Consider the following 25,096-nt stretch of genomic DNA (forward strand, 5'->3'; position numbering starts at 1 on the left):
GTATTTCTGACCGTAAGTTGAGAGCACAGCGGGTAGATCCATCTAAACCTTGCCTAGAAAAGATCGTCAACCAAATTCAGGCAAATCTTGTACTTTCAATAAAATTAACATTATTTATGATCACTTAGTTAATAACTTCAGAATATTATTCTTAAATAACCATTAAGGAGAAAATTTGGTGACCACATAATGTTAATGAATAATATTCCCAGACATTGCACCTGCTCATTGAGCATTTGTGGTCTAAGACACAACCCAGGAACAAGGCATTGAAGTAATAGGATCTCAGTCTATTTGCTGAATCTTGCACCTTATGTAACTGATCTCTTGTAATACTTTGCATGTTTCCATGTGAAATTACTTGGGTATTATATATATTTTTGGATATTTCTGGACCACTTCCAGACCTGAACTAAAGGTATGCATCATAGCCAGTGTAATCTGATTGATAATTATATGATTACTTTTATGTTTTATTTTTTCAGTTTAGCCGATAGTATGGCTGTCATATCATCTCTACGAGTAGATATTCAGCTCTACCAAAATAAGATTAAGGAACTGGAAAGCATAAATCAGATAGAACGGGATGAACATCAAGCATTATCAATAACATTTGTGGCTCTGGAAGAAAAATTGAAGAAAAGTCAGGTATATATTTTAAATCAGTTACTGTTTTTAAGTGTAAGCAACTGGTAAAATTATAATCAAGATAATGTCCATCATTGATCTGCATTTAGTGATGTCGCTCAGGTGGCAGATTCCCTATCAGTTATTACGTAGACTTTTCTTAAATTCTTTTAAAGAACTTGGGAATTTTATGAACATTTCCCATGAAAATTATTTTAGTCCCTAGTATTTTCTTGATATAAATGAGTATTTACCTCATGAATTCCAGCTTATCTTCATATTGTGATCTTTCCTAACTTTAAAAGCTCCACTCAAGTTTATATGTTTACTGATGTCATTTCGTGCCATCTCTCCACTGACAGCTCGATACTTAGTGCTTAGTCAGGCAACTCGTCTCCGTACTCTCAAGTCTTCCCAGCTCAAATTTAGGCAATATTTTCATAACACTACTTTTAAGCAGTTCGTCTCCTTACTCATAAGTCTTCCCAGCCCAAAGTTAGCAACATTTTTGTAACACGACTTTTTGTCAGAAATCACCCAGAATAAATCATGCTGCTTTCCTTTGGATCTTATCCATTTTGTGAATCAAGTAAACCTTATTTACAACCTTATTAATGTGGTTACCCCAGTGAAAAGCGTTCCTTACATTGACACCTAAGTACTTAAAGTGATCCCCCTGAGGTACTTTCAGCCCGTTAACACAGTAATTTAAAAAAATTGAGATGGCTTTTCCTCTTGGTGGAATTTACAAACTGACTTTTCATCCCGTTTACCATCATACCATTGTCTGCTGTCCATCTCACAACATTGTCAAGGTCCTTTCTGCTGTTGCTTGCAGTCCTGTAACTCATTTACTGGACTATACAGTATAACATTTGCAAAAAGCCTTCTTTGTAATTCCAGTCCCTTACTCATATAGTTCATGTACAGTAGAAAACACAAAGGCCCAGTACTACTGCCTTATGGAATCGCCCTCTTATTCGTTACAGGATCAGATAATGCTTTGCCTACTCTAATTCTTTCTATTTTCTAGAAATTTGTACTTCCATTCAATCACTCTTTTGTCTAGTCCAATAGCCCTCATGTTCATCAGTAGTCTCCCATGATCTACCCTATCAATAGTGATAGTCCATTTGGCTCTTGAATCTAAAATATCTTCTGCATCTTCCTGGAATGCTACAAGATGAGCCTCACCGGAATAACCTTTCTTAAACCCGAACTGCCTTCTATCAAACCAGTTACTAATTTTGCAAATGCATCTATTATAATCAGAAAAATGCTCTTCCAAATCTTACACCAAACACATGTCAAGGTAACATGCCTGTAATTATCAGCTGTATGTTTATCATCCTTTTCTTTGTACACTGGGACTACTACAGCATCTCATTTGGTATAGCTCCTGGTGTGAAACCAGTAACCAAATACAGTCAAACTTCAATATCTCAAAGTGGTTGTGGAGGCTGGAAACACTTTGAGTTATCTATTATTTGAGGTACAGAATAACGTGCATACTACTTCGGTTCCACCAATACTATTATATTTTGTGTACAAGTTGGTGTTTGAAAACCACCTAATATGTCTTTATAGGAATCATTTTTATTCTTAATACTTCATCATCATCATCATCATCCCACTCCAGTCGCCCGGGTGTGGTTAACAAGCCTCCTCTATTCCTTTCTGTCCTTCCACTTTTCTTGCTCCATTACTTCTGCCACATCTAATCCAGCTTCGCTAATGTCCTTCCAAATCTGATCTATTTTAATACTTACAAATTCGTAATGAAGGGAAGTCTGTAATTTTCCTTTGTGTCAGGCTGAGTGGCATAGATGGTTGAGGCGCTAGCCTTTTGATCCCAATATGATAGGTTTGATCCTGACTCAGTCCGGTGGTATTTGATGGTGCTGAAATATGACGGCCTCATGTCGGTAGGTTTACTGGCATGTAAAAGAATTCCTGTGGGACAAAATTCTGGTACCTCAGCGTCTCCGAAAACCGGAAAAGTAGTTAGTGGGACGTAAAGCCAATAACATTATTATTTTCCTTTGCAGTTTTCTTTGTAACATTGTACTTGCTCTAAATTTCTCTAGCATATTGACAGCACCAAATGTAGGGATCAACCATGGATGAGTTGCGTTGTGAAGAATAAAAATTATTTATTATTAAATATTTAATTTAATATAAGTAAATTTACCATGGTATAAAATAAAATGTTGTACGCAACACCCACTATGGTGATAATTTACGTTACTCATTTCAAAATCTGGCCAGGGCTTGACCAAGCCTGAAGGCCAGAAACCCCCGCGCCCCGCCTTCCTTTCCCCTTCCACCATCTTCCCCACCTCTACGATCACATTCGTACAACACACGGAGCAACAAGTTAGTGACCATCAAACCTCCATAAACAACTAAGGGACCATTTACTCCTCAACCAACACAAGGGTAAGCGCTTTTTTCAGTATTTCATCACAGCAGGACATATTTAAATCCCAGCAACTCAACATATTCTCTTTTCTTTTTTCAGGGCTCTCCTGTTTCATGTTTTTCATGTATGAGATCCTTTAGTCCCCTGTTCGAAGATCAGTGACAGTATATATTGAATAACACTACGATGAAATATAACACGAGGGAGTCTCTTAAAGCCATTTCACGCTAACCAGGCGATATTTTATCCATTCATACAATTCGTTTTTCAACCAACACATGTGATATTAAGACATTTGTAACAAGATAGCAGTCCACAGTAGTTCATTCTTATAGTGTAAAAGTGTTCACAAATATAAACAGTTTAATGCCATCGTGTGAGGATTACGTTCATCGTTCCGTACGAATAATAACGTACCAATAACATTTCTTATAATTCACCTACACTTCAAGCTATTTTAATGGTCACTAAATGTTTTAATAGACATATTATATTCTTACTGATCATTTTTCAATTGTTGTACAGTAATTAGTTTTATCATTGTATTATTAGACGTTTTTACGTTATATGTACTGGGATCAGGGCCCTGACCTACCTTAAATTAGGTTATTCTGGCTGATGATGCTCACAAAGTATGCGCGAAATATGTCCTAATTTTAATATCTGTTAATGGTTTTATCCTAAATATAAAGGATTGCTATGTATTGGAAAGGTGGATTTTATTAATGTATCAACTTCTTATACAAAAGAATCTGTCGGCAAACGAAAATCCCTTCTAGATATCGAACATTCGTGTTATAGACATTCGAGTTATAAAAGTTTGACTGTATGTACTTCAGATATGGTACTATTTCCCAAATCATTGTCTTTCATTCCCATAAATCCTATCAATCCCTGTTGCTTTTCTAGATTTCAAATTTTGTGTCTTTTTTTGTAAATGTTTTTATTATCATAGGTAAATTTCAGTACTTCTCCAGTATTAGTCACCTCCTCTAACTGGATATTTTCCTTATATCCAATTATCTTTACCTACTACTCACTGAACACTTCTGGTTCTTGTAAATTTCTCACATATATAGTCCCCTTGTTCATGAATGATTCGGCCCAATGACCTCAATGTTAGGTCCCTTTAAACAACAAGCATCATGGTATGTCCTTTATAGGAGGTTCTGCCCTTCAGTACCTCTACATTCCCTTTCTTCTTCTTCTACCGCTGTTTCCACATCTGTGGGGTCGCGGGTGCGAACTGTGTCACACATGTGGATTTGGCCCTGTTTTACGGCCGGATGAAGAGGAAAATGTTGGGACAAACACAAACACCCAGTCCCCAGATCAGAAGAATTAATCAGATGCGTTTAAAATCCCTGACCAGGCTGGGAATCGAACCCGGGACCCTCTGAACCAAAGTCCTCAACGCTGACCATTCAGCCAATGAGTCGGACACCTCTACATTCCCTTTCATTTTAGCTAAATTCAATTTCCTAGTAAGATCCTTCAATATCACCTTGTTTTCAGAACCATTTCTAACTATCCTACATCAATATCATCATCATCATAATCATCATCATCAATGTCCCACTCCAGTCGCCCGGGTGTGGTTTAACTATCCTTCTTTTTCTTTTTATATTATAGTGTGTCAGTACCATTCCTTACCACCTTTACATTTATATACCAGTTTTCACACTCCTCAACAATATTGCTTTTGACCCATCCCATAGTCTCTTTACATTTTTATTTACCATTAGCTGATGTACCTGTGCTTTGCTACGGAATTCTACATTGTACAGTTGTATATAGAATTGTAGGTTAGGTAGAGTACACGTTGTGAGCAAGACTGTATTAAATTGCATAGCTTTTAACGTTACCCTAGAAACGCGACGGAGAAATCACCAAACTTTTTTTCTCATATGAAGATTGTGTTGGGAATTTTCATTGTGATGGTAGGTCTGCTTGCCTACCATCAGTCACAATCAGGTTGGGGAATTGCATTATAATGGCAGACACTCACTCTCCACCTGCCTTTTTACATCCTCAGAAAGACTGTCTTAGTTGTTTTCCCAACTGAAATGAACATAGGTCATTACAATGACGTCAGTAGGAATGGCGCGAGTAAAAGCAATGATTTCACATGAAATACTTGATCAAATGAAAAACCACACATTTTCTCACTTTTAACGAACAGTACTACAGTTCCAGAGCTGGAATGACCAGGCCGCAGACAGCCGTGATCCGTGAACACTCTGTCTTTTTTTTGGTGGGGGGGGGGGAGTCCAAGGAAAAAACTATGCCCTTTTACTAATCTGTTTCCTAGGAGTACCCAATGAGTCGGAAAATCTCAATTCACTACACTGGCGGTGGAAAAATCTATCTGACTTGGAGGTAAATTTTTCCTCCAAGCCAGAGGAGAAACCCCCTCTTCACTGCTAATTTTGATTAAAATGAATGTAGAATTTAATAAAAGTGAAGAGGAAACACTTTTTAAGAAACGGCTCTTTTCAGGGTTGAATTTTCAATTATTTAGTGAATTGTGGTGCTATAATTTGGAATATGCCTAAATTGTAATTCTAGACCAGGTCATACTACTACTACCATGAGTACTACTACTACTACTACTACTTGAGCCTCTGCCTTAAGAGTGCACACACTGCTCATTCAAAACAGCGCATCAGAGTAGGGATCGAATACCTGGAATACTATGATGAACCAGTGAGTTACGTACTAGCAGTACAGTATCAGAAAATGTATGAACCAGAGGAATGACATGCTAAAGAAGAAAGTTTTCTAACTCCAAAACTATTTCCCGCCAATATTCAGTCGGGCTGTTATACTCGGTACCCATCATTAATCCCATCTATTGAAGTTGAGCGGCAGCATAAGAGACAAAGAACATCACCACAAACAATGGTCAATGTAATGTTATTATTGATCAATGTTATGCGCTTTCAATATTGTAGGCCTTCACATTTAGTTTCCTTCCCACTCTGAAATACCACTCTTATCACAGTCGGTACGGTAAAATTGAATAAAACATAAATGGTCGGAATTTGTATTCTCTATAACTTTTGTTATGTAGTACTCTTCGATAGGGGCAATAACATAGGTATTTAAAAATTAAATTTTAGGCGCCTTCCCCTAAACTACTATTTCATACAGGGCGAAAAAATTGTTTATAACTTAAGACTGTAGTTTCTTATTCCCCGACTCTATATACCAAATTTCATTACATTCTGTTAACCTATTTTCTCGTGGCTCGGTGTCGATATGGACTTGGCAACAAAAAATACAAATTGATGAATATCTGTGTTATCAAAGCCAGTACAGTAACATTGTATGACATAAATGACCGGAAATTTAATTCTATATAACTTTAGTTATGTAGTATTTATCGACAGGACTACTAATAATATAAATATTTGAGAATTAAATTTTAGGCCTTCCCCTAAACTACCATTTCACTCAGCGTGAATAAAATGATTTATAGCCTAGATTGTAGTGGCTCATCCTCCGACTTCACATACCGATTTTCATTAAATTTTCTTCAGCCGTTTCCTCGTGATGCATGTTCTTGCAACAGATATTCCCTCTGCTTTCCTCAAACTTAAATCATTGTTCCTTTGCATGAAAGATGTGTACCAATCCTGACCTGCTTTTCCTTTAGCTTCGTTCAACTTTGATTGCAGTCCCAAATGTTTAGCTAAACTGAAAGCTACTGTGTGTTTTGAACAGTTAGTTTTGTTTGTGCCGGATGCCTGCAATTTCTGAATGTGCATGACTGCCTTCCATTCAGTTTTAGTTCCTAACAGTGACTGTGGTCCCAATTATCTTTTTGTAGTTCTTTGTAGCTAGCCTGCAACGAAGAGTAGGTCCCGGAATGTTGAAATGCCGCCCTGCTTCTCTAACTGGCTTATTCTCGGTAACGGCTGCTTTACGGAAGTCATCCTGGGTCCATTTTGCTCTATCTGTTTTCCGTATGTATTTTCTGGGCATTTCAGCTGGAACAGGAAAGATAAGCAGCATTAGAGAAGACAGTTTAGTGAAGCATTGGCTGCACCATCTAGCCCTCAGATATGAAACTGCGTCATCTCTCCCTCAACCTCCCTGAATTAACTCACCTGAACCCATGGGAGAGATGGTACACCTACCCAGTTACCGGCAACATGGCTTACGACATTCAAAAATGTGCTGATGCATAGACAACTTAACCTACTATAAACTCAGATGCCCAAATTTTCGAAAATACTAATGGGCTGATGACCTAGATGTTAGGCCCCTTTAATCAACAAGCATTGAAAATACTAAATGTTGTGGTTATTAAAGAGGTAATCTACAGATGTAACATCTCTTCAACACGTACTATATGTACGTAACACGACCTAATAGGTTGACAGTCAATTTCGATTACAATGCGATCGTGAAAATTCAATATTCATTGACTTGGCCCTTAGTGGACGACTTGAACGCACTCTGCAGTGTGATGGCAGTAGTGCCAGACCTGCAGCTTAGATCCTTTCCAACAGAACAAGGATGAACTAGGCCACCATAGCGCAATTGGTAGAGCAACCGACGGGTTCGGATCCCACTGGTGTCCGGTTGGCCATTTCGGTTCTGTACTTAATATCTCTTCAACACGTACTATATGTATGTAGCACGGCCTAATAGGTTGACAGTCAATTTCGATTACAATGCGGTCGTGAATATTCAGTATTCAACCTCAAAATGATCTACCCCCTTGGCAGTTCTTTCAGCCTGGGGTGCGACATCTCTCCTGACTTTACCCTATGACAAAAACAGCTTTGTGATCACTTATTCCATTTATCACTTCAGTTTCTCTATAGAGCTCATCTGGGTTTATCAGCACATGTCTAGAATATTTTTCCCTCCAGTTCCATCAATTTCTCATTCAGCTGTCCTTCCCAGATTAACTCGCTTACCATTTGTTGGGCATGCTTTCTGTCATTCACATTATCTCCTCAGTTAATATTTGATAAATCAAGATCATCCGCTACTATAACGGTCCTTTCGGTGTCACTCCCCACATAGCTGCATAATTTTGCATCAGTGCCATCCTTTCCAGGTCTGTACACCCCAAAAGCATCAAGTTGCCTATTACCTCTAGAGATGAGCCATACACCTAGACTTCTATGTTTTTCATTCTTAACTTTTTCTTAGTTTACAAATTCTTGGTTTCTAATTCTTAAGATGATTAACTTAGTATAAACATTTTTGGTACATGTTCAACCTTAGATCATCTTCAGAAATTACAAAACATTGAAATGACATCTTAAAAGCTATGAAATTTGTTGAACAAATGAAATACAGTGAAACTCCGTTAAAAAGTTTTTCAAGGGACCACAAAAAAACCTCTTAAGCAGAAAACTTCTTAAAAGAGGTAATGCCTGAAAACTTATTCTGTACTTTGAAATACATGTGAAACACATAGCCAACAGATTTCCTTGTTTGTGAACAATACTGAAATAGGCAGATATATAAGGGCTGTTAAAGGAAAGCCACAATATAAAAATTTGATAATCGTGACATGTATTTTTAGAGATAAAGTAAAATAATTGAACATACTGCAGTATAAAAATACTTGATAAGAGAAGGGAACATATTATTTAAACCCTTGCTCTAGAGATAAGAAGAAATACTAAGAACATTAAAACGGTTGATGGTAACTGTACATTATGTAAATTCCGTACTGCATTTAGACATTAAATACATTTCCAAACACAAAAATCTAGGCTCCTATTTGGAAAAGAAATTGTACAGGGTTGACTGTTTCAGGTTTTTTACTACTTTCTTGAAGTATAAACCTCTCCATTTCCCACATTGCCTTCCATGTCTTCTGAGTCACACTGACTGAACCTTTCATAAACTGCCTCAGTTTTTCAAGTCAGATGCTTGCCTCACTGCAAGATGGTCTTGGAGAATTCTCTTCCTCTACCTCCTCTTCTTCTTCGTCTTCAGTCTCCTCATCTCCTGCCTGAATTTCCTTGCAGATCTAATCAATAGTCTGCTCCTCGCAAGTCATACCATATCATCAATGGCAGTGAAGTCATTGAAACTACTGGTAATCTCCATCTTCTCCTGTATAGTTTTCCAACACCCTGGCTCTTCATCACCAACTTCCATAACAATGCTGTTGGTACCACCACCGAAGCCTGTGTTCTGGGAGCTATTTTCTATTACTACAGGCTCCACTGAATCCCATGATTAGGCAATGAAATGCATTGTGTCCAAAAGAGATGGTATTTTAGATGGCTTTGCCTGTTTCCATGCATAGCAGCATACGGCGCACAACTGATTATTGATACCTCTGCTTCAATACCTTAATGATTCGTTGGTCCATGGGCTGTAGTACCGATCTAGTATTCGGTGGTAAAAATTCTACCTTGATGTTCCTTAAATGGGGTCACTCGTTGGAATGAACAGGACAGTGATCCATAAATACCACAATCTTCCTGTTCCAACTCCCCATTTTGGCATCTAATGCCTGCATATACTCTTCAAACAGGGAACTTGTCATCCATGCTGACTTGTTGTTGGTGTACTTGCACAATAAAGTTCTGACATTTTGAAATAATGTGGCTTTCTAGACTTCCTGATCATCAGTAGAGGTAGTTTTTCAGTTCCTTCCATATTAGCACCGACCAGTACCGTAACTTGCACTTTACCCCCGTGGCAAGATTCTCCCTTCAAAACTAGAGACTTATACGGAATATGCTGCTAGAAAAGTTTGAATTCATCGAGATTAAAAACTTTGCGAGGTTTGTAACTGCTTATTTTAGCAGGCAGAACTGTTTCTTTCCACGCTCCCATTTCCTACGCACTTACACTCTGCTTGTTTTGTAAACGATGCCGGCTCGATTTTTAAAGTGGCCAAGCGACCCGTTTTACACAGTAAAAGGTACCTTTATTTTGCACACGATTTCTTCAGCTTTCTCCTTCATAATAGTCCCGCTCAAAGATATGTTTAAACTTCGCTGCTATTTAACCATATTAGCAGAGCTTGTGCTACTTCATCGTACTTTCCAGGTTAACTTTCTTGCAATTTGCTGAAGTATTCCCTGCAGAAGCCAGGATCTCTTCTTTCTTTGCTATAATGCCATTCAAAGTAGACGGTAGCATCCCCAGCTCCTTCGCCAAAGCAACACGGGAAAGTGTAGATGACTCCACTTTCCTTATAATCTCCACTTTGTCTTTAATTGTTACTGTCTTTCACTTGATCTCTTGCCTCTGAGTTCCACTCATTTTCACTTAAAATATTCATACGTTGATATTACAAGTACAACTAACTGCATTGACTCCTATTCACACTAATTACGATGCTACACTACGCTTGGCAATCCGTAGCTTAGGCTTACAAGACATGTACTACAGTTCATTAGCATGTGCTTTCTATCTTCCTCACACCCCCGACACCTGCTTCAAGGTTAACGGCAGCAAATGAGAAATCCGGCAACTTATTCTTAGCGATTCTGAGAACCTAGGCCTATATCGCCCCTGCATTTCTGCTGGTTATCACGGCAACGGGTGTAGTTTCCGGCTTATTCGCAAGTACCACACAGCCAAGCCGGTATTGAGTTTATTGTCCCATTTTAATCCTCTTCGTGCCATTAGGTAATGAAGAAAAGAAACGTAGGTTCGAAGTTGCAGAAATGATGCATGGGAAAGTATCTGGGGTATTACGTGCGAGTGGTAAAGGCGCAGTAGCAACACTAGCACATCTAAACGTAAACAATTTCTTTTCCCACGAGAATTTTATTTCATGTCTACTCATCCTTGTGCTACGTTCTAATAATGTGATCTAATAATTACTAGTGACACGAGAAAACAATGTATAGCTCGTATAAAGGTAAAAATAAAAATAATTTTCAATTTTATGCCAATACGTGGTATCGCAACGCCTCTGTGTGCATCTCAGACCCCCTCCCACCAACACCCAGTTCGTTATCAATATTCGTTCAACTTCTTAGACGTTTGGGATCTTTTGGTCGGCTGTTTGGCGGCATAATGTGTATCAGCTGGCAAGTTGGCTGTTTCCTGCATAGTGTCTGGAAGTTTTTGTTTTTCAATAGTTTATTCACCTCATTAATAATGGACATGGAAAATCTTAGCAGTGCAGTTCAAAAACATAATTTCCTGTATGACAAGACCCATAAGTATTATTGCCTGGAAGGAAATAAGCAAGGGAATGAAAAATCAAACAGGTTAGAATATTCAGTTTCGTGGTAGATTAGGCCTATACTTATTTATTTTGCAATTATAGTTGACCGTATTTCAGAATCGTTTGTTGGAGTCCATATACAGTGCGGTATGTCAGTAGGATAATTGACATCACTTGGAATGTACGTATCTCTAAGTTTTTAATATACAGTATTTACCGTGAACAATTTCATAAGTGGCATTTTGTACGTTTGTCGTACATATGTTCCTAACAAATAGTAATGCTGCTCTGTTGTGGACAGATACATTTTACGATTTTTAATTTATGTTGAGGCCACCTCGATTAATTACTTCACCCTTCGTATTGTCATAGCGTGACGTCGTATGGCCTTGGCAAGCCCAGACAGGCTTTGTGACACCAGAGACCCTCCGCAAGTGCGCGAACGGTCTAACACAGAGTGCAACTTGCGCGGAGACTGGAGGGTTCTAACCATAAGCTGCATTGAGTGGACGTTTTGTATCTCAAGGGACTCTAAAATCTGGACTGTTTAACCGGGAGATATATTTACAACAGAACACTTTAAACGGGAAAAATATACATATATCTTAATGCAACCGACCAAGGGACCAAGAATATCACACTTCTTAGGTGGAAAAACTTATGTGGGAACTTCTTAACCAAGTTTCATTGTAGTAAAATAATAAAAAGCATGTGTACATGAACAATTTTTTCAAAAACACATTGTGCAGTGGGTTTCATAATCTTCTTGCTTCAGTTTGGTTAAAATTGACAATGTGGTTATTAGAAGCAGAATTTGTCTTACGTTGATTTAAAAGTTTATCATGTTAGTTTCGGAAAACTTCTCCTGTTCATTGTAGTGGCTAGACTTTAAAAGTATACAGTATGCTTATAACAACAAATTTAAATGTGGAGCGCTGGATGTGTCGATTGTCATTCGAAAGTAGTGTTGCGATTCATTCTATGTTGAGTAGAGAAGTTCACCAAGCCCGATAGCTGCAGTCGCTTAAGTGCGGCCAGTATCCAGTATTCGGGAAATAGTAGGTTCGAACCCCACTGTCGGCAGCCCTGAAGATGGTTTTCCGTGGTTTCCCATTTTCACACCAGGCAAATGCTGGGGCTGTACCTTAATTAAGGCCATGGCTGCTTCCTTCTAACTTCTAGCTCTTCCCTGTCCCATCATTGCAATAAGACCTATCTGTGTCGGTGTGACGTAAAGCAACTAGCGAGTAGAGAAGTTCACCTTTTCCTCAGTCTCATCAAGCATGCTCTGTAATATCACTGTTACCACTGACGAATTTGATTAAGAAGATATATTCAAAAAGAAAACACTGCATGTTGTGTTTTTAATTTATTAATGTTTTCAAAATTTCATTTTATCATGTCCTTTGTCTTAACCTCTTAACATGAAAGCCTGAGTATTCTTGGGGGTTTTATATATTTATATAAAATAAAATCCTGAGTATACTCGGGAAAGTCGCTCATTGATCGGTACCTAATTTAAAAGCCCGAATATACTTGTTTCTTGTTGTTTCTCAATATTTCCGCCAGATGTTTATGAAATTATTACTTTAGGGTCCTATTTTTGCCAACAGATGTCTCTGACTCAACCGTAGTGGATGTCGGTGACTCAGGCAGTTCGTTTTCGCGGCTTTCCCGTATTTGTTGATATCTAAGTGCTAAGTGTACTTTGTCTGTTAGGTGAAAATGGAGAGTGAAGAAGAGTTTGACTTTGAGTTTAGTGAGTCTGATAGTTCTGAAGAAGTTTTTGAGGACAGTTCAGAAGAAGAAAGTGGTAGTTCTAGTTCATCTGATTGTGATATTGCAAGTGCCAGACAATGGTGTGAAATTATACTTCCGGAACACTACCACCTGCCCCACCACGTTTTCCTTTCAAGGCTAATCCTGAAATACATTTCCAGCCGTGTTGTGAGGATGTTATGCACTGTATTAGTCAGTTCATTGATGATGATTTTATTGATATTTTGGTGACCGAGACTAACAGATATGCAAGACAGACTAATGCTCCGTAATGGAAGGACACAACAATTGATGAAATGTATATTTTTATCGCGCTGACAATACTGCAAAGCATTGTAAAGAAACCTACATATCAAATGTATTGGTCCATGGCACCTATATTAGCTACACCCATATTTCGTCAACTTCTTCCTTGATATAGATGTTGATTCCCATAGGGAATCTGAAATATTTGTCCCGAATGAGTAAATTTATAATACCAATATAATGGTCCGTTATTGGACATTATAAATTTTCCAGCTAACTCACCACAGTATGCACTAGCCAGCGTCTTCGTAGGTGTGTTAGATACCAACTGATGAGCCCAACCTAGCACACGAGGGCGAAACGCTGGCAACCAGGAATTAGTTAGCTGGAAAATTTATAATGTCCAATAACGGACCATTATATTTGTATAATAACTTCTTCCTTTTCGAAGATTTCTTTTGAAGAGATGCCTACATTTTTTGGACAATAGTACATATGTTGCAGAAAATCATCCACAACCTAAACTAAACAAAATATGGCCTATCCTGAATCACATGTCTATTAAATTTGGAACTGTGTGTACCCCGGAAAGGGATGTGACAATTGACGAAAGCTTTCTGCTGTATAAAGGACGATTGGGCTGGGTCCAATATTTGCCTCTCAAGACAGCCAGATTTGGTATCAAAACATTTATGCTGTGTGAGTCAGCTACAGGTTATGTTTGGTCCCTGATCATATACATGGGCAAGGGCTCTAAATTTGATGATGACTATAAACATCTACCCATGTCATCACAAGTTGTTATGACACTGATGAAACCCCTGCTGAATAAGGGGTACTGTCTAACTGCCCCCTCTAGGGACACCATGACCTTGAAGTCGGTGTGGGGGCTTGTGTGCTTGTTGATCCCGAGGGCTGTGCCAGCTCAGGGTTACCCATGCTGGATAGGCCTCGGTGTAGGGCCAGACTAACAAGGTGTCCCCCCGAGTTGCTTGAGAGGTGTCTGTGCTCTTTAAATTTCATAACTATTTCTACCCTTCTGTCCTCACGTTCTTAAATTTCATTCCTCTTCCTCTCTAGCCAGCCTCTCTGCCTCGGGTAGAATAAACCATAAGAAAAATTAGAATAGGTAAAATAGGTTAGTATGGAGGTTTTATCCTCCCCCAATCGCAAGTTTCGGGTCGTGGCGAGGTGATGCATGGCTACTGGGAGAGTAGTTCTTAGCGGCCCACCCCAATCACAAGTTTCGGGTCGTGGCGAGGTGATGCATGGCTACTGGGAGAGTAGTTCCTAGCGACCCACCTCCAGATATCGGGCGCCCTCTGGAGTATATAGCCTTGCCTTCGGTACGTCAGGGCTCTGCCGAAGGTCGACCTTTTATATCCCGGGTACTCGTGGGACATGGATGGTTTTTGAGTTTGGTTGTGATTCTTCTTCGAAGGCTGCAGGCCTTAAAACTGCGTCCTTTAATTGTTCAGTTAGGAAACGTAAACGTTTCAATCGTGTTGACCTGTGTAATAAGGAAGATTCTGAAGAGCGTCTGCCACGATTTCTGGTTGCGACCAGAGTCGATGGACAGAGCTTTCTTCAAGAGAACCCGTTCCTGATAAGCAATGCTGTGGAAGGTCTTGTTGGTGAAGTAGATGAAATGAGGAAATTGCGGGATGGTAGCGTACTCATTAAGACCAGTACGCTCGTACAGAGTTAAAAGTTATTGGAAGCCACAATGTTTGGATCAGTGCCAGTTAAGATTGAGAGCCACAAGTCCCTTAACTCCTGCAAAGGAGTTATCTTTCATAGGGACTTGATTAAGGCCTCCGATGATGACCTTATCCGGAGCCTTGCTCGTAGAGGTGTATCCAACGTTAAACGTCTTAAGAGGCGTGTCGGTGATAACCTCTACGACACGGGGGCTTTCATCTTAACATTCGATCTCGAGAAACTGCCCGAACGTATTAAGGTATCCATGTATACACTCACTGTTCGACCATATTTTCCTTCTCCTATGAGGTGCTACAACTGCCAGCGTTTTGGCCACACCTCACCACGCTGCCAGGGATCAGCAATATGCGGGGCATGTGGAAAAGCGGCGCATGCCGGTGCGGACTGCACACCACCACCAGTGTGTGTTAATTGCACTGGCGAGCACGCCCCTCGATCCAAGGAATGCCCTACATTTAAAAAGGAGAAAAAGATCCAGGAGATTAAGACTCTGGATAAACTTTCTTATCCAGAGGCACGGAAGAAGTATAAATCAATGGCTCCTCCGGAATTCTCCGTCTCCTTTGCAGAGAAGGCTTCTAGTGTACGCATAAATCCCGTAAGTTTTGTACCCTCTGTCCCACCATCAACTCTGCAAACATCCAGTAATCAACAAGTAAACATCAAACCACAGGTTAAACAGACAGCAAGTACGTCATTGCCGAAGACGTCCGGGAAAAATTCTTCCCAGACACATTCGGCTGGGAAGTCCTCCCCCACAAGGGCGGGGGAAAAGACTTCCCCAACAAAGGCTGGAAAATCACCTTCCAGCCATCCTTCAACTGGCCCGAAAAAGGAGGAGAAAGGGAAGCCTAAATGCTCCCCTACACGTTTGGAGAAGAAACCTTCTCCAACGAGACTGGGGATCCCAGGATCTCCAAAAAAGCCTGGCAAGTCATCTGCCAGTCCTCCTCCGAAGTGTTCGAAAACGGTGGGTAAGAGCGAGAGGCCCCGACGTCCTCTTGTTCGATCTCTTTCTAGAGAACCTAGTTCTCCCAAGAAAAAGGCCCACTGTCCCCGATCAATGAGATCACCGTCCGCGGAGGGTCCAGTCACCGCGCCTCCTTCTTCTGAGGAGACAATGGAGACTGAACCACTCATTGTCGTGGATGGTGACGACAATACTGACAACAACGGCGGAGAATGGCAAGTAGTTGACAAAAAGAAGGGCAAGCAATTGTCCTAATTTCGACTACCAATCCACACAATGGCACTATTGCAGTGGAACTGCAGTAGTTACCACTGTCGCCTAGCTGAGTTACGTCAACTGATATCCGTCTATGCGGCCTCCATAGTCTGTCTACAGGAATCTCGTTTGAGACCTGGACACGACACGACTATGAGAGGATATCGTCTTTATTCCAAAGACAGAGTAGCTGTGGATGGCGCGGCAACTGGGGGCGTTTGTACCCTAGTTCGCTCCGACATCTTCAGCGAAGAAGTACCGCTCCGTACTCAGCTAGATGCAGTTGCAGTTCGCACTCCGTTGCCAGTAATGACAACGGTTTGCAACGTGTACTTTCCACCGGATTATAACCTTGATATGCATGCACTACAAGATTTGATCGCTCAGTTGCCTCCTCCTTTCCTCATGCTGGGGGATGTGAACGCCCGTAACACACTATGGGGTTCTCCGTCTTCCTGTTCTAGGGGGAGGAAGCTCGAGCGAATGATCAACCTATTTGATCTTTGTGTGCTCAATACAGGGGAACCGACACATTTCAGTAGCGCGCATGGCACATTCTCACACCTGGATGTCACTTTGTGTAGCCGTGCGCTAGTTCCCCTGCTACGGTGGCAAGTTCACGACGACCTCTGTGATAGTGACCACTTCCCGATAATTCTGTCTCTCTTGAATCAAAGACAGTCCGAAGTACCCAAGCGCTGGTTACTTCGGCGGGCAAATTGGCCAGAATTTACAAAACGCGCAGTGATGGCTGATGATATGCTGGAGTCTGTTGACGACCACGTCTCTTCCATTACTACTGGAATTTTGGCTGCTGCAGAGGAAACAATTCCTTCCTCGTCCGGTATTCGTCGCCGGAAACAGGTCCCATGGTGGACGGACGAAATTGCAGCAGCCATACGTGATCGCCGACGGGCTTTTAAGCATTATCGTCGGAATCCTACAATGGCCAATCATATCGCATTTAAGCGTCTGCGCGCGAAGGCCCGTTTTTTGATTCGAGAAAGTAAGAAAGCTACGTGGGAAAAGTATGTGTCATCCATCACGGCACATACTCCGTCATCACAAGTGTGGACAAAACTCCGCCGTATTGTCGGAATACAGAATGTGCCCTCAGTACCCGGAATCTCCATTAATGGAGATATAGTTACGATTCCTTCAGTCATTGCAGACCACATCGCGTCACATTTCGTAGATACGTCCAGCTCTAGGAGATACGACCCTGCATTTCTTCCAATTAAGCGCGAAGCAGAGGCCCACCATCTCTCTTTTGCCTCTAGTGCTTCGCATCCCTACAACGTGCCCTTCACGGAGTGGGAGTTGCGAAGTGCACTTGCGCTATGCAGAGATACGGCTCCTGGACCGGACAAAATCCATAATCAAATGCTTAAGCATTTGAGTGACAGATGTCTCAAGGATATCCTCATCCTATTCAACAGAATATGGAGTGAGGGAGTGTTTCCATCTCAATGGCGTGAGGGAATTGTAATACCAATTCCCAAGCCAGGTAAAGATCCAAAACTTCTGGATAGTTATAGGCCAATATGCCTTACAAATGGCCTCTGTAAGCTATTTGAAAGGATGGTTAACCGGCGTCTTGTGTGGGCCATGGAAAGGGAAGGCCTCTTGTCTAACTACCAGTGTGGTTTTCGCTCTCATCGGTCTGCCACTGATCATCTGGTCAGACTGGAGAGCGCCATTCAGGAGGCCTTTCTCCGGAAGGAACACCTAGTCGCCGTGTTTTTTGACCTGGAAAAAGCTTACGATACTACCTGGCGATATGGGATTCTCTCCACTCTACACCAGTGGGGATTTCGGGGAAATTTGCCAACGTTTATTGAGAACTTCATGTCCCTCCGTCTCTTTCGAGTCCGAGTAGGGAATGCATTTTCTCAATATTACGTTCAGGAAAATGGAGTACCTCAGGGATCGGTACTGAGTGTCACGCTGTTCGCAATCGCCATCAACGGCATAGTTGCCGCTGCTGGGCCCGCAGTCGTTCCATCGCTGTATGTAGACGACTTAGCTCTACATTACAGCTCCGGAAGGGTGGCGTTTGCAGAGAGACAGCTACAGCAAGCTATTAACAGAGTCGACAGATGGGCCCTGCGACATGGTTTTCGATTTTCAGCAGCGAAAACCTCAGTTGTACACTTCTGTCGACGTCGGCCTGTGCATCCCGAACCAGAGCTCCGCTTGCGAAACAGTGTCTTACCAGTGGTTGACAGCTGCAAATTCCTGGGTCTCCATTTTGATAAGAGACTTACGTGGCAGCCCCACATCCGTCAGTTAAAGGTTGCCTGCATGAAGAGACTTAACATGCTTAAGTTTCTCAGCGGCACTTCGTGGGGGGCTGACCGTGCGGTACTGCTACGATTGAACACGGCGACGGTCCTCTCCCGGATTGACTATGGAAGTGCGGCTTATGGCTCAGCATCAAAATCTACGCTGAGCCTTTTAGACAGTATTCACCATAGTGGAGTAAGGCTGGCAACGGGTGCTTTCCGTACTAGCCCCATTCCCAGCCTGCTCGCTGAAGCGGGAGTTCCACCTTTACGGATAAGGAGGCAGCAGTTACTCCTAACGTACGCTGCCAAAATTCGTGAAATGCCGCTACATCCAAGCTATCAATGCATCTATCGCACCCAATACCACCAGCGGTGCCAAGACCGGCCGAATGCCACACGGCCGGTTGGGTTTCGGATTGATAGCTTGTGTCATGATTTGAATATTGATATCGGTGGTTGTCTTGAACGAACTCTTAGCGAGATACCTCCGTGGTTGGTTCCGCGACCGGATATACGTCTAGATCTGCTCCGTGGACCCAAGGTGAACACGGATTCCTCCGTTCATCGGAGGTATTTCCAGGACTTTGTTCACCAATATCCGGCCGCGAGATTTATCTTCACGGATGGTTCTAAAATCGGAGATAATGTTGGTTGCTCTTTTGTCATTGATGATATGAGTACGAAGATCTCGCTCCCTAAAGTATGTAGCGTGTATACTGCAGAGCTTTACGCCATCTTAGAGGCTCTGCAGTTTGCACTGCGTGACGAAGGAAGCCACTTTCTGTTGTGTACCGATTCGTTAAGCTCTCTGCAGTCTATTGAAACCTGTTTCTCGCAACACCCACTGGTGCAGCAGATACATGACCTTCTAGCCAGGTTAAGCGATGCTAGCACCAGAATTACTTTCGTGTGGCTTCCAAGCCACGTTGGGATTGCGGGAAACGAACTTGCGGATGAAGCAGCAAAGGAAGCTGCACTTTTACCTCCAAGACCCGTCAATGTACCTGCTAAGGATATTTGTTCTCAGCTACGTCGAACCATCTTGGCGTTCTGGGAATCGGAGTGGCTAGATATCCGAACTCCCAACAAGCTGAGAGCAATTAAGAAGACAACTACCGTGTGGCGGTCCTCTTTCCGACCTTCACGGAGAGAGGCCATAGTACTGTGCAGGCTGAGGATAGGTCATTTACGATCCACGCACTCTTATCTCCTAAAGAGGGAAGACCCCCCAGTGTGTTCTTGTGGTGCCGAATTCACCGTGGCCCACATCCTCACAGAGTGCGCCGATCTCTCTGGCCTAAGACGGAGCCTCGGCCTGCAGGAAACACTCGAACGCATACTAGCCGATGACGCGACTACTGCTGATCTCGTCATCCGCTTTATGTGCGACAGTGGACTTATCTAAGGTATGTAAATTACAAGTGTACTGTTACTCAGGGAACGTACGTTCCCTTTTGATTCGTTAGTAATCCTTTCGGCCTAGTTTTATAATTATTTTTTGTTTTAATTTGTACTGCGTTGCCAAAATCTTTTGTTGAATAAATAATTTTGTTTTATATTTTAAATTTATTTTCCACTTATTTGTTCAGAGAGGATGATTACCTCGTTGTACTTCCTCTTAAAACAAAAATCACCACCACCACCACCATACTGTCTAACTGTGGATAAATATTACAGTTCTCCCCAACTGGCTGACATTCTGATTACCAATCGCACAGATGTGTTAGGCACTGTGCACCCCAAGAGAGCAGATATGCCTACAAATTTCCAGAGCACGAAACACAAGAAGGGCGAGATTGCAGCATTCCAGCGAGGTAAACTGACTGCAATAAAATGGAAAGACACGGAGGATGGAAAAAGGAAGTTGTGAAACCTAAATCTGTGTTCGCGTATAACGAAACAATGGGGGGTGTTGATAAAGTAGATCAACACACTGCTACTAACCCCCTGCCATGGAAGAGAGGAAAAAAGTTTTATAAGAAGATATTTTTTCACCTCTTCGAACTAGCAGTATGGAATGCTTTTGTCCTCTTCAAAAAACATGAAGGAAGGACGAATGCTCTTGACTTTCGTGTAGCTGTCGTTGAGAATATTATTGCACAACATCATAGAGAGGAATTTTCTCCGAAAGCAGCAGGTTATCCTACTTTCCAGTATTCTCCATTTATCTTAGCAACATGGGGTATCATAGTAATTTCCCTGTAGTTCTTCATTACTTTCTTATCGTCTTTCTTGAAAATTGGGATGATTATTCCTTTTTGTTAATCCTCAGAGACCTCCTTATTCTTCCAGACAATCCTGAGAACTCGATGTCTCCACTGCAGGCCTACAGCTCCAGCTGCCTTTATCATCTCCACTGAAATTTCATCTATTCCAGTAGTTTTTCCATTCTTCATCTTTCTTACTGCCATTTCAATTTCATTCATTGTAATTTCTTTATCCATTTCTTCATCAACTAATTGCCTTTCCTGGTTGTCCATTGAATGACTGTCATTAGTTCTCATGTTCAGCACTTCTGAAAATACTCTCTTCATCTATTTCTTCTTTCTTTTGTCTTTGTTAATATTATGCCGCCTTCATCCTTCACAGATCTGGCGTTTACTTGCTCTCTCTTTTTGTTTCTTAAAATACCATACAGTGATATCTTGCTGCCCTGCATATCATCTCTCAATTTCTGTGTGAATCAGGCCCAGCTTTTCCTCTTTTCTTCCTCCACTACTTCCTTGGTCAAATTCTTTGTCTCCACATATTTTCTTCTACTTTCTTCAGTCTTAGATGTTTTCCATGCTTTCCATGTCATTTTCTTTTCCTTCACTTCAATCTTTACCTATCATTCCACCAGTGTGTCTCTCTGTCTTTCATATTTCCTGATGTTCTGCCACATACCTTTCCTGCATATCCAACCCGTGCTTAAATCTTTTCCATTCATCTTCAACATTCCCCATCTCCGTCCTGGGTACCAAGGGTATTATTTCCCTTTGAAATTCTTCTTGTATGCTTTTCTCCTTCAACTTCCATACTTTAATTCTTTTCTCTCTTCTTAATGGTTTTTTTAAAATCTTTTCCCCACTTTCAATTTTCCTGTCACAAATCTATGATCTCCACCAAAGACTTCTTCAGGCAAGGCTGTAATATCTAAAAGCTTCTTCCGGTGTTCTTATATAAAGCAGATATGGTGCCTCGGAAAAGGTTAGCGACGCGCAGTTCTTTGGGTGTTGAGGGAACTGTGAGAAGTGGGCAACCAGCACCAAACTACATCAAGATTGTGACAGCAAATGTCATGACACTGACGGGAAAGACAGAAGAACTGGTTGATTTCATGAAAGAAAAAGATATAGCCATACTTGGACTGTGCGAGACCAAGAAGAGGGGTACGGGAGAGATTCCTCTGAAAGAAGGATATAATCAATCGTGGTTTTTGTTCGTCTGTCTCCCCAACAATACCTTGTAATTTTCTGACTGTTCTTCTTCCTAAACCAGGTGTTTCCAACAATCATTTGGTTCCTCATGCAAAAATCCACCAACAACTCGCCTTCTGGATTTACATTTCCAAATCCAAAGGGCCCTACAACACCTTCCTTTTCTTGTCTTTCAATTCCAACTTGTGCAGTTAGATCTCCCATCAATAGCACTTCCTTATCTTCTATATGTCTTTCCACTTCCTCTAAAAAGTCCTCTAGATAATCTATGCAACCTATTTGTGGGGCATACAACTGAAATAGATCTTTCGTGCCATTTTCAAACTGGAGTCTCATCACCATCATCCTATCGCTGACGCATTTTGTATATTCCGCATATTCTTGGATTTCTTTTCTAAGTATGATGGCCACTCCATATTTTGCCTCAGGTCCTCTGCTGTAATACAGCCTGTATCCTTCTTGCAGAGGAATCTCTCTCGTACCCCTCTTCTTGGTCTCGCACAGTGCAAGTATGGCTATATCTTTTTCTTTCATGAAGTCAACCAGTTCTTCTGTCTTTCCCATCAGTGTCAAGACATTTGCCGTCACAATCTTGATGTAGTTTGGTGCTGGTTGCCCACTTCTCACAGTTCCCTCAACACCCAAAGAACTGCGCATCGCTGACCTTTTCCAAGGCACCATATTGCTTTATCCATACAGGCTATTGTTACGATGTGCTCGCCACACCCAAAGGCATTTTAAACCTACTGCCAGGTTCAAAATTAGGCCGCCCATAACATGGAGACAGGCGCCTTTCGTAGCCGCTCCTCTGGAGTACAGACCAGTAACGTGGACAGAAATAGCCGTTGTTTTGCTGCCCACTGGTTGAACATTGCACATTACATTCAATATTCCTGTAAATTTAAATGAGAGTTCAGTGTCTAGATTAAAATTAAATTCCAAACACTGACGATATTCGATTAGCATCTCTCAATATGGTATAAAGCCCCAGTGGCAAATAGTCATTCATTAATATGTGTGAATCATCTTCTAAAATACATCATAAGTAACGACATTCCATTCCTTCTAGTGGGAAAATTGTTGTTCTTGAGGGAGATCATAAAGGTTTTGCTTGGTTTGCCACATGCTTATCGCCAAACAATTATTTATAATTTTATTTAATACTCTCCTCTTGGACCTTTCTTCAAAATATGCCGCTCACATGAAAATATGCAGGCAGAACCACACACACACAAAAAAGGAATTTGCTGATTTTGTGATTGAAATTTATAGCAAAACATTCACTTTTGCAAAAGATTTCTTGATTTTCTTGAAAGTTGCCATTCTTAATTATTAATTTTAAAGTCATTGGGCTTATACCTGTTAGTAATTAAAAGAAATAAGTTTCATAATGATAGATCCGTATTGAACTGTGATTACAATAGAGTAAAATAATATATTATTATTGGTCCACCTTTTCAATACAAAATGAAAATTACATAGGGACTAGTTTCGACCTAGTAATAGGTCATCATCAGCCTGAAGTAAGTCAAAGATCGAAGAAAACATAAACAATGTAAACACAAGTACAGTCTCTTTAAAGGTACATACCAAGTGGGAAGTTGAGTAGAGATATATGAAAAATAATAACTCATCCAAATTGACGAAGCACTGAGCGGAATTTATGTAAAGTTCGGTGCGCCGTATATTATAAAAGACCACTGTGCACTAAATGATGCAACAAAGAAGAATAGTAGGTTGAATGCTGGCTTCTTCTTAGCTGTTGTATAATCGAAGAAATTTACGTCGTGTTTTATAAGGTATTGATAGACGTCAAAATACATGGATGATGGAAGGCTCTTCAGTTTTTTTTGAACATTATACCTGTTAGTTCAAAACCATAAACTAGTGTCAACAAATTAATACTGAAGATAAAAGGTAGCTACTTCTATTTCTTATATACTGTAATTCTTGAATTCCTTGGAATTAATGGTTTGCCTCTTATTCTAAAAATTGGAGCCATTGTTGTACTCCTTTGAAATCTGAATGTTTCCCAGTGGCTCCTAAACGGAACCAGTTTAGGGCCTAATTGTAAGAAGTATGCACGGAAATTGTTTAGATTTGGGAGTAATATGCAGAGATAAGGCTGGACAGAGAGCTCTAATCTCTCAAATTGTCTTAATAACATCCGATAAAAACACTTCCATTTTCTTTCCAATTTGCTTTGCATTTTGTATCACAATCAGTAAACCTCAAGGGACCTCAGCCAGTTTTTAGCCATGGCCAGTTAAATGTTGCAATGTCAAGAGAACGATATTTTAAAGTTGCAATAGTGCCAAGCACCAAGCAATTGGCTGCACGGTTTGGGTCACGTAGCTATCAGCTTGCATTCGGAAGATAGTGAGTTCGAAGCTCACTGTCAGCAGCATTGAAGATGGTTTTTCATGGTTTCCCATTTTCACACCAGGCAAATGCTGGGACTAGACGTTAATTAAGGCAACGGTTGCCTTCCCACTTCTAGACATTTCCTATCCCATCATCGCTGTAAGACCTGCACCTATGTCGGTGCGATGTTAAGAAAACTGTAAAAAAATAAAGTACAAGGAATGTGGTATATAAGGAAATCCTTCAATAAATATTTACCCCCACATTGACCGTCATGTCTTGACGAGTTTCAGCTCATTATTATTATTATTTGATTACATTTTCCCTATCACCTATTCAACTTTACAGGTTAAATGACTCAACACCTTTTGCACGTCCATCACAGTATTAATGGTATCTTTTTCAGGAACAGTACAATCTGTTGTTAAATATTTTCTTTTTCAGGTATTTTCTAAATTTATTTTATCTTGTATTACTTTTGACAAACTGAAGAACCTCACAGTTATAGATTAACTAAGTTGAACTGGAAAGAAAAGGCGTCCACTATAGCAAAAAGAGAAGAAAATAAACCACTACCACCGTCACCAATTAGTTGGTAACCATAATGACTGAACAATATTTCTATGTCAGTGGTGCTCACCATTGATGGAATTCGTTAAAAAACTCTAAATTTGTTAATGTCTCTATTATTATAACTTGTATGATTAAAATGAGTTGAAATTAAGTTTTCTCTGATTTATATGAAAGTGCAGTTTTTACAGAGAACTAATATTTCCAGAAATTTCTGGAAGTTTGTAAAAAAAAAAAAAAAAAAAAAAAAAAACCAGTTATCTCCAG

The 25,096-nt window shown here is 40.7% G+C and overlaps 1 protein-coding gene across 2 annotated transcripts in view; it reads left to right on the plus strand.

The window, feature by feature from the left end:
* The window catches only part of LOC136878923 (autophagy-related protein 16-1), a 415,189-nt gene that overhangs the window by 11,778 nt on the left and 378,315 nt on the right, over window positions 1–25,096 (plus strand). For both annotated transcript variants that reach the window (XM_067152540.2, XM_067152549.2), the window contains exon 3: window positions 486–648. In XM_067152540.2, the coding sequence (XP_067008641.2) occupies window positions 486–648 (163 nt within the window). The remainder of the gene's footprint in view (window positions 1–485; window positions 649–25,096) is intronic.

Source organism: Anabrus simplex, chromosome 1, assembly GCF_040414725.1.
Source record: "Anabrus simplex isolate iqAnaSimp1 chromosome 1, ASM4041472v1, whole genome shotgun sequence".
NCBI classification, from domain to species: Eukaryota; Metazoa; Arthropoda; class Insecta; order Orthoptera; family Tettigoniidae; genus Anabrus; species Anabrus simplex.